A 21118-nucleotide genomic window follows, 5' to 3' on the forward strand; every position below is an offset into this window, starting at 1 on the left:
ATTCTTTACAACTGAAACCCATTTTTACATTCTTTAGTTTGAATTCATTTTCATTTTTGACATAATAAGTTATTGAAATTAATATAATTAGTGCAGTTTGGAAGTTTTTAATCAACATGAGTTTTGACACTATCAGTCAGATCAAGATTTCACTCTGTGTATGTTTTTTTAGCTAGATGACATTTGAAACTTAAAAACCGACAACTTCATTTGAAATAAAAACTATACAATATAGCAGAAAGTTGCAAACCCTACAGTGCCACAAGGTGGCAGGAAGGTACTGCATTAGCTGAGCAATCACCTTGTCAAGTCAGCTGTGCAGGATTAATGACTTTTATTTTCCAAAGAGATAAGGCTTTGTTTCTTCAGAATTTTGGTATCATTTCCATGATAAGTGGCAGAGAAGTACTAATTAGAAATCATGAGAAGGAAAGAAAAAGCCCAAGCTTAGCAACAAGCTAGTTGTTATATTGCTTCTTTTGACCATCACCTAGAACTGCTTCATGTGGAGGCGCTGGGAACACCACAGGATCAGAGTTGATACATACTGGGCTTTGCTCCTCTTTCCTGATGTCACCAGCCTGAATCTTACACTCTCAGCCAAAATTAAACAGGTGAATATTGAGGCTAGAGGAAATCAGCCAGCTGGTGGTCCCACTTTATTTACATGCATGTTACCTTCTCTATTCTGTACATTCCCTGGACACAGATAAAATAATGTGGGCTTCATCCATAACACAGAATTCAGACACGGGTCCCTGTTCCCAGGTCTGCAAGTGCTCTCGAACTGTGTCTTCTGGAAATGCAGGGGTGTGTGTTCGCACAAGTGTGTGTGTGCACACTCCCAGCAGGTGCTGTGCTGGCTCCACGCGTGCTCAGCAGCTGCTGCCCTGGGCGAGGGCAGGACTGTGCCCCAGCAGGTCCTTCCCTAGGTACGTGTCACACAGTGAGTCCAGATGCTGACTGCCAGTCACGCTAAAGGAATGCAACGATTTCACACACGATCCTGATGTAGCCGTCTAAAGGGTTTCATTTACTCAGACTGCTGCTCTTCTTTCTTTTTTTTTCACAGTTACTTGATTAAAACTAGAATTTAAAAGAAGTCAGTTTTCTGCTTGTGGGAAACTTCAGTTGTACCTTGGAGTTCTGAAGAAGATAAAGCCAGCTGATATCTCAAAACCTAAACCCATGATATATGAGCACAGTCAGGCACAGCCACTGAAGCTTTACTTTTTATCCCCAAATCTGAAAATAACTCAGGCAATATTGGCTTATCACTGCTGACCAGAGGTAACAGGAGATTTCTATCTTGTTTGATCTTCAAAGGTCCCTTCCAACCCAAACCACTCTATGACTCTATGTTTCTATGATCTGCCTCTCCTCGACATCTTCTGGCTTAGTCACCTTTAATTAATTTAAACTCCAGACTGATAATTTGAATCCTAACAATGGATAACTGCATCATGGTCCCATATTATAGGACTACATCCATAAAATAATTAGATGTCTTATCCCATGACTCTGAGATGGCACCAGCTACTGTCATGATCAGGCTGAGTACAAGGGCATGAGTAAGAGTCTGTTGTGCATCAGCCATCTAACATAGTATTAGTAATCTTTATTAAGCAATGTTTGTGATTTAACAGCTTTTCTATGACTTTTTGCTTTAGATCCTTAGATGTACACTTTTAGGAAACTGGAAGTCAGTTTTTCCTTGAGTGATTTGTATGGGAGGCCTGCTTCAAGAGACTACTTTCCAATGCATATATGTATGCATTATATAATGAAAAATTAATCAAAGTTTGTATTTTTAATATTTAAAGTTTAATACATTTTCATAAGTCAGTGTCAGGGTAGTTGAATACAGTTGTTACCCTGGTTTGTTTTAGCAAAAAGCTATAAACATTTAAAAAAAGTATTTAATCTATATAAATAATCTATAGGTAGCCATAAATTTTTATTTTTAAGCTCTATTGAATATTACAAGAAGGCAGATTGTGACAGATTTTTGAAGAGCATATCAGACTTGGAGTTAGAAAAGCATTCAAACATCAGAGAAATATTTCTTACTTTCTACCAAAATTAATGCTGGCAAGAAGCCTACAGCCTTCGGAAGCATTTACAGATTTATTGTATGACTTACATATTATTTAAATTACATGGCAGAATTACATTTGCTATATTAATCACAATCCTAAATTTCTGCTGTTTATACAGGTCCTATTTCTAGATTAACTAAGGGTAGATTTACCTGATTAAGTCACTGGAGCTTCCTGGCAATGGAAAGTGCAGTGAAGCTTCAGCAATGATTTTAAAGCCTTCCGGAGCTATCGTGCGTGAGATTTTAGCAAAGGCAACATGGAGTAACACTAATAAGATATTTCTTCACACAGCATTCAAAGGTTCAGTGCCTCAAGTCCAGATGTAATAAAAGGGAAACAGGCTCCTAGTGCAGACATGACATGACTGAGTTGAACCTTGACTTTACACGTCCCTTTTCAGTCCCCACTTGGTCTCGGAAGACAAGTGACTTCCTCAGCCCCTTAGACATTGATCTTAAAGTCACCTAAAAATCTTCAGTGGTCCTGGCCCGGAGGCACTTCTAGTTTGTCACTGGTGGGCAGGTGTGAACTTCTGTATGCTGCAGGGGGGACAGAGAACTGCCCTAGCAGAAGAGTTGACTGATGGAGAAACTTGCATGAACTCAGGGTGTCCCAGAAAGATATGAATAGAGCACTGCAATTATTAACACTGATGGTGTTTTAAATAGACATTAATAAAGTAAAAGGTGCTCTTTTTTTATATCAGTGAACAGATGACAGGAGGAAGTTGCTCTGCACTGTGAATGATTTGGTCAGTCACAAAGAAGACACATGACTGTGTGCAGATAATGGCTGATAAGGAAGTTTCAAGATCTATTCCGTAGGCAATAGAAAGAGACAGAGAGTAGGTTGGGCAGAGCAAAATGCTGATGTGCATCCCTCAAAAGTCTTTGCAAAGTAAGAATTCAATATGCTTCCAAATGCTGGAGGGTGCATGGACACTCACAGGACAGAAGTTGATGTCTTAGAGTTTTTGGTCCTTTTTTAGCATTTGTTTGAATTCAGGCAGTAGACTAATGAGGAAGTCTATGGTTACCTGTCACTTTTATATAATATTTTTAAATTACAGGCATATAAATTATATTTAACAGAATGGAGTGAGAATCTTTATCATCTAGAGGAATTAATCTTTGTAATGTGCTTTCCTAAATGAGACATCTGTCACAGCCTGTATCTCATTTGGGAAGATGGATTCTGTACTTCTATAGCTTTTAGGTACTGTGCAAGTGGTGTGGGGCAAGAGGAATTGATTGGGACAGCACAATATTTGATGTGAAGGACCTGACATCCCCATTATATGTGTTCTGAGGAGCACTCTGGACTAGTTGTTGCCTGAATTCAAAGACTGGACACCCAGAAAGGCTGAGCATGTTAGGTATTCTCCAGGAGAGCACAGCCTTCAGGTTCATTTAATCCAAATATAATCCAGTTCATGCGTCTCAAACACTTCCACAATGAGAAAAAATATTTGATGTGCTCAGGCAGTTGGGAGATTTCCCTCAAAAGTGTATTCCTCATTTTAAATTAAAACACTCATTTAGCCATATCCATGGAACATGAAGCAATGGAAACCATACCTCGGTCAACTCGCAGAGTAGGTGCTTTGCCTTTCTCTCCTCCACCCTGATCCCTGCAGCCACCTGGAGGTTTGTTGGCAAAGTGCAGGGAAACCACCTGAGCTAATGAAGAGCAGGGAGGGGTGGGGGAGTAAGTGGTTCCTCCTCCAGAGCAATTTCATAGCTCTGTCATCTGCTGGATATTGGTCCATTACAACTAAAGCAAATGATCACAAGGAAGATAATATTTTTATTGGTGTCTTCTTCCTTGTTGGTAAGATAGTTCCAGAAGTTGACTATACTGTCTTGGATGGCTGCCAAAGAAATTTGGTACTGAAGTGTGCAGAATAGTTTATGAAGGATTGTGTGAAAGTCTTCTGAGGGAATGTGGACAGCATCCCGGCTCTGGATCTGAAACTGTCCCAACAACCTACAACAGGGGTGTCAAACCCATTTTCACTGGGGGCCACATCAGCCTCATGGTTACTTTCAAAGGGCCAAATGAAATTTTAGGACTGTATAAATGTAACTACTCCTAGTTTGACACCTCTGACCTATAAGGAGATTCTCACCCTTTCCTATAGACATGTTGCTAGCTTGTGAAGATACCAGGTCACCAGAAATTGCTCAGCTGGCTGTGTTTAGGAGGATGTGAGAGGAGTGATAATCTGCTATGGCTGTGGTAAACAAGCAGCTGAGTTGAACCCTGACTTTGAATGTCCCTTCTGAGCTGGTGCACGCTGCAGGAATATCAATTTCTTCTTTCATCCTGTCCTGGCAGGAGATGGAAGAGTACCTTGTTGATATTATAAGTACCACAATTGTAAGTACCACTAAAACCTGTTTTTAGTACTGCAGAAAGAGTACCACAGTCTTACGGAGCCCAAGTTTCCTACTCCAGTGTGGCATAGTTTGACTCTTAGAGCAGGACAGAGGAACCAGCTTGCTCTTGTGAATTTGGGGTACAGTTTATTCCTTCCTTCTGGTCACTTCTTGTCCTTTCCATTTTATGAGTCAGCATCTCTCCTCAATTCAATGGGGACAGAATTCCTGGGTATGACTTTAGACAGAAGTTCCCCAAATGTATGAACTCCTCCCAGCACCTACCTGAGGAAGACCAGGGTTACTGTAAGTCGACTGGACAGATAGATGGACACTGCCTTTGAAATTGTGGTGCACCCCACTGGAGTGCCCACACATATATACAGTTGTTTGGGTTTTTTTGTTTGCTTGTTTGTTTGGTTTTTTTCCCCCCTTGCTTTTTGGTTAAAATAGCCTGATAAACCTTACCATACAGAGAAGATTTATGAAATGTAAACATGGCACTAAAGTTTTAAAGGCACAGTAAAGAATTCAGCAGTGTATAGTGTATTAAGTTAAATGTGTTCTTATATCAGTAAAAGAGAAACACCTAGGGCCCTTGTACACAGGAGAAAATAAAATGTCAAATATACTAGACTCGATTTATTTTACTTTATAGCAGATGATTATTTCACAGCAGTAAGTTTGTTTAGGTCATTAACAAGATACTTGTCTGGTGTTCACCTATATGGTGGGATTTTTGTGTGAAGCCCTTTTAAGCAACGAAATATCATGTGATGGGTCCAGATAGAACCTAAATGCTGGCTAGTTCAGAATGCCTTTTCATTAAAAGTTTTTCACAAAGCTCGCTAGTATTGATTTTTATGAGTTCATAAAATATACTAATCCATCACTTCCACTTCTCTAATACACTCAATCTTCCTCCCATAGCGCTTTAGTATAATTAAAATAAATGGATCCATGCAAAAGGGTCAAATAAACATCTATATTAAGGTTTGATTTAAGAACAAAGTCATATGAGGGGGCAGAAGATGGTGACAGATCTCATGCCCCTTTCTGTCATTCGGTATTTGTAGAATTGAAGATACTGCTTCAAACTTTTTCCTAAGCATTGGCGTGGGACCATGCACGAGAAATACACTATTAAATACTGAAGAATGTGAAGAAAAAAGAGGAGATTTAGAAAACGTAATTCAGAAGAGCTGGAGCTGGAATAACGGTACAGGCTTCACTAGTGTGTTTTTGCATATTGTTCTTATTTCCCTTGAACTTCCATGAAGATGCTAAAATCAAACCTGAATACTGTATAAAGATGTCCCCTACTCTTTTTTTTTGAGTATGTGGCTGTTAGACCCACCTCTCAGCAAACAATCTCTGTGACTTCCCAGAGTTAGAAAACATTTAAAAAAAAATGAAGTAGTTTGACTAATCTGTTCCGGGGCAAAATAAAGGCACTACAGTGAGCCTGCATTCCTGTGAAAGCACACACCATGTGCACATGTACTTCCAAGACTAGGCTCACCTTTTTCTGAGATGATGAATATATGGAACTTTTCTGTCCTACTTTATTTGCTTGAGAGAAATGTGAAGAGAGTCAGGAGAGCAATGGTGACAGGTCTTATCACAGTCTATGAAGATGCAGAAGTTCTGAGGCTGCATAGGGGACAAGCTGTGAAAATGGGGCACAGAGCATCAGATGCTGTTGGCACATAACCAAACCAGCTTTTTCACATTGTTAAGTATGGAAGAAACCCTCATATGCCTTTGGTGTGCAGGAAAGAGCCCTGTCATGAACACCTGTCCTTGAGTTCAAGTCCACTCGAAAGGTGAAAGGGGAACAGAAAGGAAATTAGGCAGTATTTGGAGGTCATGGAGCAGAGAAGGAATAGAAAAGGTAAGAAATAAAGGGAAAAAAAAAAGAAAAAGAGGGAAAAAAGGGTGGAAAGGAGAATCTTTAACTTGTCAAGAAACTAATTTCTTGAAAGTTAAAAAGCAACCTAGAGGATTCTGTGGGCTTAATTGGCCTTGGCTCTCTGTAGGTGTTTGCTTTCAGCTCTGCTCTTTGAATGCATGTTAACCTTTAAAAGGCAATAGGAGCATATTGGCTTTTCGATTAGTCTAAGAGCAGTCTAATTCACTGGCAATGAGGCTAGACATTGCAAGGGAGTAAACCATAGCCAGAGCATGCCCTAGTTACACAGGAAGAAGAGATTGTCAGCATTTATTTACGGGCCAATATACAGAATTTCAAACCATATTCTTTCTTTATGAGGAAGCTGATTCTTGTTGACATGATCTGAGCAAAAGTAAGCTGGAGCTGTGGAGGTGAATAGTGAGCAGCAGGCATGCACTAATGCCAGTTCCCACCAATATTCAATTCACTTATCTCCCAGTAGCCCACTGTTCTGAGGTCAGGCAAGTGGGGAGGGTGATCAGGGTGGGAGAAGAACACGATTACCCAGAGCTGTGGATTTTAGTGTTCTGCCTTGTTGCTTTTGGTTATTTGCCAGCAGGTCCAAAGGCAAAGAAGGCCAAAACAACAGGACTAAGATCTCAAAACTCAGTATATGCCTCATTTCTGGTTTGGTTTGTAAAATTATTCTATTTGGAATGGCTCCTAAAATTACATCTTCTTGCAAACAGGAAAGATGAGTTTTGCAGCCTGTTACAACAACCATGTATATCTTAAGGACATGGAAGTATTAATATTCAACAGTAAACTCTGATAGCTCTTACTGAATGCCCCAAAATACAAAATACTAATGACTCATTAAAGCTTCTGCCCTGATCAACTTCTGCACGGTAATGGAAACACAGCAGTTGCTTAGTTGAGCCTTGGCACAAAATTCTGATTTGACATAACTAATGTAAATCTTTCAAATGCTGATTTTTCTTTCTAAAATTTCCCATTTTGCATGACACATATTGAATTTCTTCATTTAAAGGTGGAATAATTGCTTCCTACCTGGATGATGCTGTCTTCCATATTTCTTCCTTTCACTTTGATACTCTGAGCTTCACTGAGTTAAACTAAATGAAGTATAATGAAAAAAATTTGACTGAAAACCAGCATCCATTTTCCTCTGGCAAGTCTATTAGTTGGTCAATGGTTATATTACACCATCCCAATTTTTGCAACTTAGTTCAAAGAAACCATTTTCCAAAGGCTATTGCTCCTGGGAGTTGCCTGCACTAGGACACATGTTCTGTTTCAGTAAGACTAATGTCAATATCTACAGCTCCCTTATACTGAATCCCATGTTAGTCTATTATTTGCACCACAATAAAATGTAATATGCAAAACAGTACACAATTTGAATAACAATTACTTAAAATGAAAAAAAGAACTTTTAATGCAGTTTCTTCCAAGTGCATCTGGCTACTTCACTGCAGACAAATTCATAGGAAAACTTATAATAGCACAAAATAGAGCTTAATATTAGAATTGTACTTTGAACTTAAGTATGCTAAAGCTAATACCTCTCCAGAATACAGTTACTGTCCCAGAAATGAAAAAGCAGATCACTGGCATCTTTTGAAATACAGAAAAGTTGTCTGATAATATCAGAAGAGAATGAATATGGTAAAATTTAATTCAGAGAAACATACTACAAGGGTGTCTGTTGAAAGGCAAGTGCACATACACAGGAACTGCATTAAACAAAACTTATTTGGCTGGAATGAAGCAGCTGTACATAAAGCAATTCCTTTTTCTAGTAATTATGAAGCTTTTTAAAATCTTCAGTGGCACTACATTGCAATTTAGAGGTGATAAAATAATCAAGCAATTTGTTGTAATTTGATTTCAAAAGTAACTTCTTTCTTGACTCTCTTCTGCATACTGCTTAAATGAGTTAATGAAAAAGTAATTTTGGAAGGTCTATCATTTTGTCTGCAATCACTCTGGAAAGTCTCAAGATGTGCTGGGCTTTGCTGGCAGTTTGTAACATCTCTGACCTCTAAAAAGCAGACACAAATGCGTATTGTAATGCACTGAAACATCCCAAATACCTCAATAACAGGACAGCTACTCCGAAATAATTACACAAGTATGTGAGGTTCTGCTTTTTCTGGTAGCCTTCTTTCTTGGGACAATAATATACATATATTGACAGTTCTAATGTGTGAAGCACTAGCAGTTGCTACAAGAGTGCTACTAATAGCAGGACAGGACTTTTGTATGGCATGTATCATATTGCTGTAGGAGTGCTTTAAAAAATCATTTTGGAAAATAATAAGATTAAACAGATTATTTTTGTCTGATATCAACAAGGCATAAAGTGTTATTAGTGTGTTGTTACTGAGCTCAAAAAACAAACTCTCAAATCTATAATGGATTTTATATGATCAAGGAAAAAAATGTCTTCTAAAAAGCTGCTGTTACTTTTATAGCTAGAATTTCTGGAGGGCACAAAGTTTATTAGTTTTTTCCCCCAGATGTCTGTGCCAGTAAGGACTAGGAGCACTTCATTACTCAACCACTTCAGGGCTGAGTTCTCAGCTCTGTAGGGGAAAAAAAGACCATTGCACCCCTTTCATGTTTCCCTTTCTGCCAGCTCTCAGGAAGGAGCTGTGCATGACGCATATATACAGATATACATGACACAGCTGGGTTTATTGTGCTGGGCTGGAATGAAGGGGAGCCACAGTGAAATGACAAAATCCCATTGACACCAATGGCATCGACACTTCATGAAGAGCCATATGATGGATGGAATTGAGAGACCAAGAATTCAGATCAGAAAAAAATCACTAGGCTCAAATAAGCATAGCTCACCTATAGGGAATGCATTTTCTAAAGCTAAAATAATCTTTTAATGACCTCATAGAATCATGAGCTGCTGCAGTAATGGATTCTTAGACCATGTGTTTTACACTAAACAGAAATTAAATCAGAATTAATCAGGCTCTGTGGATAAATTCATTTGTCCATAGATACATCTATCCATGGAGTCAAGTCCGTTACTTGCTCTAGTGCTGAATCATGGTCCTAAATTTTAAGACTTGCAACATCACAGAGTCATAGAATCATAGCATAGTTTTGGCTGGAAGGGATCTTCAAAAATTTAGTCCAACTCCCCTGCAATAAGCAGGAACATCTTCAAATAGATCAGGTTGCTTAGAGCCCCATCCGACCTGGAGGGGCCTCTGAGCTGAAGGACCCAAGAAACCAAAATGGATTGTGGTCCTCTAATGACTTATTTGTTAAGAAATCCATGAAAGGAAAACACAATATAAGGTTGTTTCATCCTCTCTTGTCCTTCAGGTTGTGGGCAACCTGAGGATCCAAGATTAGAAGAAAAGAGATTGTGCTGTTTTCCTCATACAAACTTGCAGACTTGTAAGCTTTAAGAAAGAAGTAAATTACAGGAAGACAGTGGAGGTGATTGGTGCAGAGCAGTTCAGAAAATCAGAAAAACCCTCAAAACAGGAATTTCTGGAATCAAGGGAACAGCTATAGAAGATAATAAATATACATGTAATTACAAGCATGGGAGGCTGACGCACAAGTATTAAGATTACTATGGAAAATGTCTGAATTTGCTGCAGAAGATATGCAGAAGGTTTTGAAGAAAGAAGGGATTCATCAAATTGATAGCAATGACAACATTAAGACCGTTTTTGAAATTCTCCGTGTCTTTAGAGAGTATAAGATGACTATGGATTTTTACCAACTTAGAAAGAAAAGACACATCCTTTAGGTAAATATGATGGTGTTATGATTTTCCTGAAAAGATAAAGTTCTAGCACGGCCAGGGACTCCAAGCTATTTATTAGCCTGGAAGGACTCATTATCTCATGCCTGATATCAACCAAGAGCCAGTAATTGGCAGCATTTGATAATCCTAGGCACAAGGTTATATAAACTATGAGTAACGATTTAGATGAATTTACGGAATATAGGGTTACAAGTGGAAAAGCTTTACTCTGGGATTTGAACATTTCCCAGCACAGTGCACAGCTTTGTTTCTTATGATGAATTTTTGTTTCTTCAGAGCTTAAGCAACCACGGCATAGTCGATAAGTGCGTGATTCCTCTAAACCTATGTAAATGCCTATAGAAAGGAGTGTAGGTGGTCCCCCGTGCACCTTTCAGAATGAATGGGGAGAAATAGGCACTACTAGGACAAAATTAATCTGATCTATTTTAGTTGTTTCTGTTAGGATAACGTGTAACGTGCTCTAACAGCACCTGTTGCCTTCCACCAAAATGGTGGGATCTGATGAAGATAGGTACGCTCTAGATGTCTAAATGAGTTGAATTAATTGCACCTGAACTCTTTGCCCGAGCAATTTTAAGCACTTAGGGTCATGCTCCAGGCATATTAGTGTCTCTGAAAAAAAAATGCATCTCTGTGGGAAGATTGTGGGAGGATGCCTTCCTACTTCAGTGAATGAATGGTGCATCAGTGCCTCTGCTTGCAGAGAGAAGGGAATTCTGAATCTGGATGAGCATCTGAGATGCATCTCCATATTCTGGGTACAAGGAAGTCCTCTGGGTTTGGACTCTGCTGTGTGAATGCAGCCTGAATATGGAAGAGCTGAAAGGTAACCAGAAGTGTGTGCTGAATTCTCAGCAGAATCACATGCAAGAATAATAAAGAAATCATTTAGGATCAGCTAAAGTGCTAGGCAGATACAGATGAGGTTTTTTGTTTGTATGTTTGGTTTTGGTTTTTTAACCCTACTCCATATGTATAAGAAGTGTGGCTGATTTTTAAACAAATAAGTCTATTTTTTTTATATTACCTTTTCTTATGCTAAAAATGATCAAGGATAAAGGGCAGATCCCTGAGGCACTCCACTGCTTTTGGGTGGCATTCTCAATTGTTGGGAGTATTTGCTGTTCTTGAAGATATCAGCTGGTATGTTCTTCAGCATATTTTCCTTTCCTTTAATTTAAACAAAAAAAATTCTCATAATAGTTTTATTTCTTGAAAGAGTCTGTGTTCCAAATTTGTTCCGTATTTATGTTCTAAATCTGAAATGAGTGGCAACAGATGATTCCAGTAAAGTTCAATTATGAGATTCTGGATTCAAGGGAATTGTTCAGCGTAAGCACGGCAGACACTGACTCTGCTTATGGCTTAGGGGGTGATCTCTGTGCACAAGCACAATTAAAAAAGCAGATTTGAGTAACAGATGTTTCCAGTTCCCAAGGTTTTAGTTAACAGAACTTATTTTATGTAAGCAATATAAAAGAAACGTTCAAAGTTCTAGGACAAATACACTTACATATTCCCTTAAAAAGAAAATAAAACAGTGCCTAGTTTTAATAGTACTTTGAAAAGACTATAAAAGCAATTGAAACCATCATTTATAACCTATTCAAAAACACAGTAGATGTGCTTATTACAGTGTAGTTATTTGTTTACCTATTCTCCATCCATCTTAAATATTGAGGTGTTTCTGCCTGTTTGTCCACTGTCACTCAATGCAGAGTTGTTAAAGGAATGAAGACTAAAGATCAGAACAAAGATATGATTAAAATAGAAGCTTCTCTCAAGACTGACAGTTGTGATAAAGAGTGGTAAGCAAAGCTAATTCAAAAGAGGTCTCTGTGATGACCTCGATTTTATGATGTGCTGACTCTCCAGGTAATTAAAAATGGCGAAGGCCCCAGTGAATGTGATTGAATGTGACTGAATCTGGCACATCACAGGTGTTTCCAGCATGGCTATCTTTTTCACATGACTTTAATGATATTATAAAACAACTTATTATATTATAAAATTTTACTCTTATAAAATAACACTTTTTGCACCACTGTTGTAAAAATCTGGTTAGTGTTTTCATTATGAGTCTTTATTTTCATAAAATTATCTTCCAGGTTGAAATTTGCCATGCATTTCTTTTATATATTTCAACCACATTTTACTTTCATATGCAGAAGCATAGAAATATTTCAAGTAAATGGAATTCTTCAGTAAGTGCTGCTCATAGTGTCCACTTGTTCTGCATGGAAAGAAACACTCAGGTGAAGAGGGCTTTGCTGACAAGCAGGTCCTACCCTTCCCCTCTTTCGATTATTAGTACAGTGGCTGAATGTGCCCAACTCCCATCAGTTTGCACACAACTGAAGTATCACGACTGCACACAGGCTGAGGGAGAGAGAGAATAGTGTGAGTAGCGACTGTGCACACGTACAATATACCCTGGAAGAATTACTGTTGTTAGGAAATGCTTCCTTTGCTTCTTCCAGTGTTTGCCACATGCACATCCCTATGGTGGGTGACTCCTGCTTCATGCCTCCCCCACAGCTCTCTTGATATAAGTGCAGACAGGTATGTAGGTGAAAGATAACGCAAAAGACGCTCTACCCAGCTCAACATTTCGTCTTAGACCAATGACAGGACAATCACAGACTCACAAATAGAGCTCCAGGTGGTCATCTGCAAGGTGTCTATAACTGCGACAGTCATTAATGAAGTTTTCACGGTAGCTTGCGCTCCAGTGCAGTATGCTATAATCACTGATGACAAGTTCACTTTAGCAATCTCACTGAGCAGTCTGACATTGTCAGGTACCTAGTTGAACAGTGTAGGCATAGAAATCATTACACTTTTGCACTACTGATATAAGCAACCACGGAAAAACAGGTAAATGGCTTCGTCCTGTACAAGCGGCAGAAACAACTATTGATTTTAATGTGTTAAGTGAAATCTGAAAAACTGAGGCTTTACACAGAATCACAGAATGGTTGAGGTTGGACGGGACCTCTGGAGATCATCTAGTCCAACCCACCTGCTAAAGCAGGTTCACCTAGAGCAGATCACACAGGAATGTGTCCAGGCGGGTTCTGAACATCTCCAGAGAAGGAGACTCCACAACCTCCCTGGGGCAGCCTGTTTCAGTGCTCTGGCACCCTCAAAGTAAAGAACCTTCTCCTCATACTCAGACAGAACCTTCTGTGCTTCAGTCTGTGCCTGTTGCCTCTCATCCCATCATTGGGTACCACGGAAAGGAGTCTGGTCCATCCTCTTGACATCCACCCCTGAGATATTTATAAACATTGATGAGATCCGCTCTCAGGCTTCTCTCCTCCAGGCTGAACAGACCCAGCTCTCAGTCTCTCTTTGTAAGAAAAGTGCTCTAGGCCCCTAATCATCTTTAGGAAGATCATCAGCGACCTGTCTGGCTTAAGGGAAGGTCAATGATGGCAGTGGGCAGAAACCTGACATCTGTTTTCAGGGAGATCTTACCTGGCAAAAGGGCCACTAACACTGGTGCATGGATTTCTTCTCCTCCTGTTACTGAGGTGTATTTCAATCTCTCACCGGTTTCAGAGGCCAGCAGTCTTTTGACACAGGAAAGGTGCTGCAGGTGCTCAGGAGAGCAGGTCTGACTGCCAACACATCTGACTGCCAACACAGGCTCACCAGGAGACCTGAGGCTCTGTTCCCACCCAATGTCCCTCCGACCTCAGGAGGGAAACATCATCTGTAAGAGCTGGGCAGAGTTCCTCTGCAGACTCAGAATTACAGAAGGGAGGATGATCTAAGTGGCAAAGGTGAGCCTGTGTCCTAAGGTCATATGGTCCATCCATACAATTACATATAAGCCCTGCAGCTGAAGCACTGTAGTTTGCAAACTCAACTGCAATGAACAAGATTTTGTAAGAACATGGGTGCACACGAATAGCTAGTAACACAAGACAGACAAAACAGATTGTATTTGGAAAATTCTTTTCACTTTAAGATTAGTATTTTCAACAAAAATCACTGCTTAAAAGATTACTAAATGTGAAGTATTACCCAATCCTTTGCTAATAAGGTATTTATAAATATCTGAGGAGTCAGAAGCATTTCTGAAATGTTGATAAACATGATGTCCTGTACCACATTCAATCCTTTTAATCTATGTCTTTTCATAGATTGAGTCCATAGGATGACTGGAAATAAATTTTTTAAGCTGGCAAGAGAAGTATTTGATTGTGTTCTTAGCTAACATGAATGCAGTAAAGTATATGAATGAAAATTTATACCTAGCAAATTAATGCCAGGGCTTATAAAATTACATTTCAGTAGAAATATCTCACTAGTCAGGGAGCAGAGATGCTTTACCGCCTCGGTTTTAGCTGGAGTAGAATTCATTTTCTTTCTACTATCTGGTACAGTGCTGTGTTTTAGATTTAGAATGAGAATAAAGTTGATAACATGCTGATGTTTTAGTTGCTGCTAAGTAGTCAAGGACTTTTCAGCTCCTCATGCTCTGCGAGCTGCACAAGAAGCTGGGAGGGAGCACAGCCAGGGCAGCTGACCCAAACTGTCCAAAGGGATATCCCATACCATATCATGTCATGCTCAATATATATTTTTTGGGAAGAAGGCGCCAGAGGAGGACGTTTGGAGTGATGGCGTTTGTCTTCCCATTACATGTGACGGAGCCCTGCCGTCCTGGAGGTGGCTGAACACCTGCCTGCCCATGCAAAGACGTGAATGAATTCTTTGTTTTGCTTTACTTGTGTGCGCAACTTTTGCTTTATCTATTGAACTGCCTTTATCTCAACCCACAAATTTTCTCACCTTTACTTTTCTGTTCCCCCCGCCATCGCATCTGGGAGGAATAAGTGAGTGGCTGGGTGGGGCTTAGTTGCTGGCTGGAGTTAAACCACGACATTTACAAATACTGACTCATAACTGTAGACTCAATTTTCTGTTACAAAATTCATTCTCTGCTGACTGACTGGGCTTTTTATTTGCATAATGAATGCAAATAAAAATCACTGTATTTCAATTAGTCAGATGGTATTTTTAGGCAATTAGCATGTAAGCATTAGTATTAGAAACATGATTAAGCAATGATTTAGCAAATGTTTTTACCCTGGTTGGCTTCTATACATCTCTTTCTAGATGTCCTTAATAATTTTTACTCGTATGCTCATAAAACCCCACAACTTCAGTTTCCAGCCTTTCTCTCTGTCTTATTATGCAGTTTACCGTAGCGAATCTATACTTTGAGTGCAAAAGGAACTCATATTATGAATGGGGAATGGAAAGGATAAAAGTAAAGCTTAGTAAAGAGAAGCAGAAGCTGTAAGAAAAGTGGAGCTATTGGATGCCACAGAAGCAAAAACTAAGTGAGACATATTAATTTTCAATATACAGATAGGGAGCTCTACTAGCAAGTAATCAGTACAGCAATTTACCTTAACCAAATATCCAGAAGGCATATAAGAATGCTGTAAAACTAATAATATTCTATAACACAGAGTTCACAAGCTAGCAAATATATATTTTAATGCTTTTCAGTGTTGGACATAGTTATTTCATTAAAATATGAAACAATGCTTCTTAAATAATATATTTAAAGTTTTGGTCAATGTCAATACTACACATTTGTTTATAATAGGTCTATTTCCCTAGGAAATACTGAAATCTTTCCAGAATATACCCATAAGCTGTTAAATGAGAGTATTTTATATATATTTATAATCATAGTCTGACAAATGTTGACTGTCTGGAACATCATTCCTGCTATAGTGCTTTGCAAATGCAAAAAGGGTGAAATGATGTGGGTCACTTTTGAACTTGGATGTAAACTCTCAGTTGAACTGGCAAAATACCATGAACTGACTGTACTAGAAGTGATTGCCCATGGGATTTGTGCTCAGAAGGTAGAGTTGCTGGCTGTCAGACATCCATTTATGGCAAATACAAGAACAAAGCTAGCACACATCTATGAACATTTTGTTAATTACACATAGTATACGGAGAGTTAATATATAGAAAGATGTCACTTTTGTAAGCACATTTCCTTTAGTTTGGGAAATTTGAGTCCTCAGTTCAAAAACGTTGAGATTTACACAGGTTTGCTGACCCATTGCTTTCTCTTAGAAAACCTCAAAACGTGTAGATCACAAGAAGCAAACAATATCAAAATCACAAAACTATGTATGAGATACATGTTATTTAAGAATATGAAATATAAATGAATAGAATAATATGCTAGATCATATTCTAAACTTCTATAAATTATTAGAAAAATATGTTACCATCAGACTGGAAAAATGTCTAAACTGAAACACTAATTTTTCCACAAAGAGATAACTGAGGACAAAAGGGTATACGTACTGGTCTGAAATTTTGGGTAATATCAGAAGAGGCTTCTTCCAGTACCTAAGATGGAACCTGGGGAGAAGCTGGCTTTTAGGGAATTGCTAAAAATGACTACAGCAGCTAGTTCCACTAGTAGTTGTTATACATTTCCCACTTATATTTTAGGTCACAAGTTACATGTCTGAATATGGGCTTCTATAATACTGTTTAAATTCCTTCTTTTGGAAAGCAAGGCATCTAGTTTCCATTAAAGCTCTGCTATGATCCAGTTAGAATCGTCAGCTAAAGTTCATGGAAGCCCCTAGAAGATCTGATTGAGGCAAGTTCTCAACATGCCAAATACATATCAAAGCATAAGGGCTGTGGCCACTTTCATGGAAATATATTAATATATATTACCTGTATTTACAAGACTACAAAACAGCTTGGAGGGAGTAAAGAGCTGGATTATGGCCATCCCTGGGTTGACTGTCAGTCTTTGCAAAACCAAGTAATATGTCAAGAAACAGAGCAAATAAAGAGTAGGTATCCTAGTTGTCAGGACATTCATCTGGTTCTTTTTCCAGGATTCCTTTTGAAACCGTAACTGCAAACCCCTGGTCTCCTTCTATTCTTGGATGAATGCCCTGAACACAAGATTAACTTGTGCTTCCTCTTGCTTGCTCTCTGGTGGTCCCATGACCACACAGAAGAACAGGATCAGCCAAAGGAAAGGAGAAATGTCCCAACAGATAGGTGCTTGCTGTCAAAGAAGCGCTCCTGCACCTGGACACTGTGTAACCACTTGACTATACCAGGCAACTGAATTGCACATAGAAGTAAGAGTTCAGACATATTTCTGTTCTCACTAGTTACAGTTGGCTCATTTTAACCAGGTACATCCTCAGTGGTGTTTGTCTCAGGAGGATACTTCCTGGATATACCCAAATCTGCACATTGACTGTAAATATGCCACTGAGATGTTTGCTGGATGTTTCTTACATGTAAGACCCTGTTTTTAGGTCTCCACTACGCCCTAAACTCTTAAGAAATTTTGTAAATGGAAACTAGGTAACTTACACAGAGACAGGAACTCCAGGAAAGGAATTCAAAGTAGGCAATGTTATTTTAAGCCTAGGAATGCTTCAATTTTGAAATGTAGATTTTGTTATTGTAATTCTTCCTGCCAGTTGGAAGTGCAAGCACATCTGTGTTTCTTTATGGGTGAGTCATGAATTCAATCTATTAGACAGAAAAGGACTCTATATATTTCCTTGAAATTATGGGATGAAAAGAGAGTTACTGACCACAATGTAATTGCATTGCTCTATCTCCATTACTTAGCTATAAAAAGATATGTTCTAACACACTTTCTCTTTGTTTCCAGAAAAGACATCTATCTTGAAATTTGGCATTTGGACAGGAAAGCCAGCAGAATGTGTAATTTAGAAGGCCATTTGTGTCAGCTTTGTTTGCGATCCTGCCCTAAATCTGAATGACAGAGAATGAATGTGGTCTCCGTTCATATGACAGAAGTTGAAAAGTTATGAACATTAACAGCTTTCTAGTCAGCTCCTTGAAACATGCAACTACATTTCTATTGGATGGATTTTCTTGAAGTGATATTCCCTATATTTAATGCTGCATATCGTGGCACCCGATATCATATTCACCCAGCATCTCACATTCACCCAGCACATCACATTCCCACGGCACAGCAAAACCACTGAAGGAAAAATAGAAGAAAAAATAGCAGAAGATTGACAGATGGAGAAAATGTGAAGATAAGGCTTGACGTGAGCAAATAAGTTCTATTACCTATAACCTGATACTACCTTAATCTGGAAAGGAAGCATTTTCAAATTTAAAATAGAAAAGTAATACCTAAAATAGCATTTAAGATTTTCATATTGAAGTGCTTTTCGGTAGGTAGCTTCCTGTACTTAACAGTGTGGAATGAAAGAGAATATTTATAAAGCATTACAAAACTGCCATTCATTGGTAAACTTGTCTCAGCCCTTTCACAACAGAATGCATGGATTTTGTTTGCACTGACGTTTAAGGTTACCCTTGAAAATAACCTTTTTCCAGCATGCAAATTGCTCATCTCTGTCTACATCTTAACTTAGCATCTGCAATGCAGACAACGCATTCGCTTCTCGATCCTCCCCAGAAATCCTCCATGCAATCATTGCCATCTCCGTTTTCAGACTTGACACTGATTACAGGTGGTAAAGATGGGGAAAAAAAAAGAAAACAAACAAAAAAAAGGAATGAGGCATTTTGAACTGCTCTGGGTGAGCATCATGTCTTGAGGGCCAGCTGGGACATGAGTGAGTGCTGCATTCATTGCACAGCTTCACGTCCTGATATTTAGCATTTTTCTTTGGGTGAAGCCGATTTGGTTTCTAGTGCAGCTTTTCAGCAGCTCTGGATTTATGTCAGATACTAATGTCAGTCACAAGTGCTAGTGTTGATGTGGCCATGTAGGTACTTTCCTGACATTATAATAATTACTAGCATAACTTCTGTATATTCTGGAAGAACCTGTACTTGTATTTTAGGTTAACTGGAGACAAAACTGAGTGGGCTTTTAACTGTTACATGCAAACTCTGCGAACAAACACCAACATTCTAGATCAAAATGTGCTTATAGTTAACAGGGTAAAAATTATAAAGAGATAAGCCATGAGTTAAACTCATCTATGCAGAAGAACTTTACAAACACTTTGAATTGATCTCAATGGTTTCCTTCAAACGATATCCTATTTCAAAAACAGATGAAAAATTTATAATAACAATAGTTTTATGTAATCTGAAACAGTGTAATTATTTTTAAACAAAATGTAGATAAGAACTTAAAATGTAACATAGCATAATGGCTTTAGGATAAAACTGCTGGCTTCAAGCTTATTAAAATATTATTAATAGATGATGCATTTGAAGCAAAGTAACAACCACAGAAAATAATGGATATGTTTCCTATTAAAATTGGCAGAGAGATTCTTGGCTTTGTAATTACAAAATTCGATGTCCTACTTTATTATAATTTAGATAATCACAGGAAATGACAAAATTGCAACATAATGAATCTAGTCCCTCCAAAACCAGACAATGTTCACTACCATGTAGAATCCTACTTATTGGTCAGTCACATCCAAATTCTACCATACTAGAAGAAACATCTTTTTGAAAGTGGAGATCAACATGTAACAATGAATGTCTTGCACTCATTCTGCCTTAAAATGCAAGCACAAGGTATCTTATTGTAAGTATATCTTATATATCAAGAAGAAAATTAAAAGAAGTATCTTAATAGTCTCTCTTTAATTTGCCATTCTTAATTTGAAAATTCAGTCACCAAGATACAGGCCATGTTCTTGAAAGCTTTAATCATCTTCTGCTACTCTCTAATAGTTATCCCCATTGGAAAAGAAACACTAAGAAGTGAAATTATGACAGAAAGTAGCAGACTGCCAAGGTATGAAAGGACAGAAGTATAATTGTTAAAGAGATTCTCTTTCATTTCAAATCTTTCTGTGAACTGGCTTATAAAATGAAACATAACATGTTCACGAACAGAGCATAAATTGAGTTTATTACCTCATCATAACCAACATATTATAAACTAATTTGGGATACTCTAAATTACATAGAATAATGCACAAAGAAATGCTATCCCAGAGTTAAGGGATTCTGAAGCATACAAGGTACTTTATAAATATTTTCTCACTCCAAGTAGCTTTTTAGTTATATAGACTTTTGCACGTTTCCAAATTTTTCTTGTTAGTCTGTTTCCTCAGATCGACAGTAGTTTCTAAAAATCTTCACTAATAATAGGCCGATGACCTACTGCAGACAAGCAACAATTATTGTAGAAAAAGTCATACTTAAATGTTTCAAGATTGAAAAGTAGAAGTTTACAGAAAAGCTCCACAGTATTTCATGTGGCTTTAAATATTCACCATCACCAATAAATCATTCATAATATACTTGAAAATTGCAGAGCAATGTATAATTTTCCCTCAAAACAATATTTTGTGACATAAAAAGGAAAAAAAGTTATTAGTAGTTCTGTAAATGCTGTTGAAAATCCCTTGTTTGGAAAAATACAGACATACCAAACAACATTTACTTACAAGATTTATGTTTTTATATGTAAATTCTTACCTAAGCTGTTTAAAAGCTTCTGCCTTTACAAGCGGTGTTTCTACAGAGTGTTCAAAAAGTGCCCCTTCAGGCCCTGAAAAGAAGAAAAATACTATATTGTAACAAGTTCAAATGTACAAAAAAAATAGCAACAGTGATTTATATGGCCACATTGATACCAGAAATTAAGATACAAATATATATATAAACAATTAATGAGATAATTGAAATACATATACAGTCCTACTATTACAGTATTGACTAGAACAACATTATACGCAGGTAATGTAACATATAGGTGTAAATTCTTAAAATGAAATCTAAAAAGTCTGAAGACAGCATAGTTTTAAAGTAGCTGGGACAACTAAATAAATAAATAAGACTTTTACAATGTAACTTTCATTAGACTTAATAATTAAAATCCCACAAAATCTTTGCAAATATTACAGAC

At 38.0% G+C, this 21118-nt stretch overlaps 1 protein-coding gene across 1 annotated transcript in view; it reads right to left on the reverse strand.

Annotated features, from left to right (window-relative positions):
• SGCG (sarcoglycan gamma) overlaps window positions 1-21118 on the reverse strand; it is a gene marked incomplete at both ends in the record, with an annotated part of 62750 nt that overhangs the window by 2117 nt on the left and 39515 nt on the right. The window contains one exon of the mRNA XM_080363934.1: window positions 20689-20761. Coding sequence (XP_080220060.1) covers window positions 20689-20761 — 73 coding nt within the window. The remainder of the gene's footprint in view (window positions 1-20688; window positions 20762-21118) is intronic.

Source organism: Nesoenas mayeri, assembly GCF_963082525.1.
Source record: "Nesoenas mayeri genome assembly, chromosome: 1".
Lineage (NCBI taxonomy): Eukaryota > Metazoa > Chordata > Aves > Columbiformes > Columbidae > Nesoenas > Nesoenas mayeri.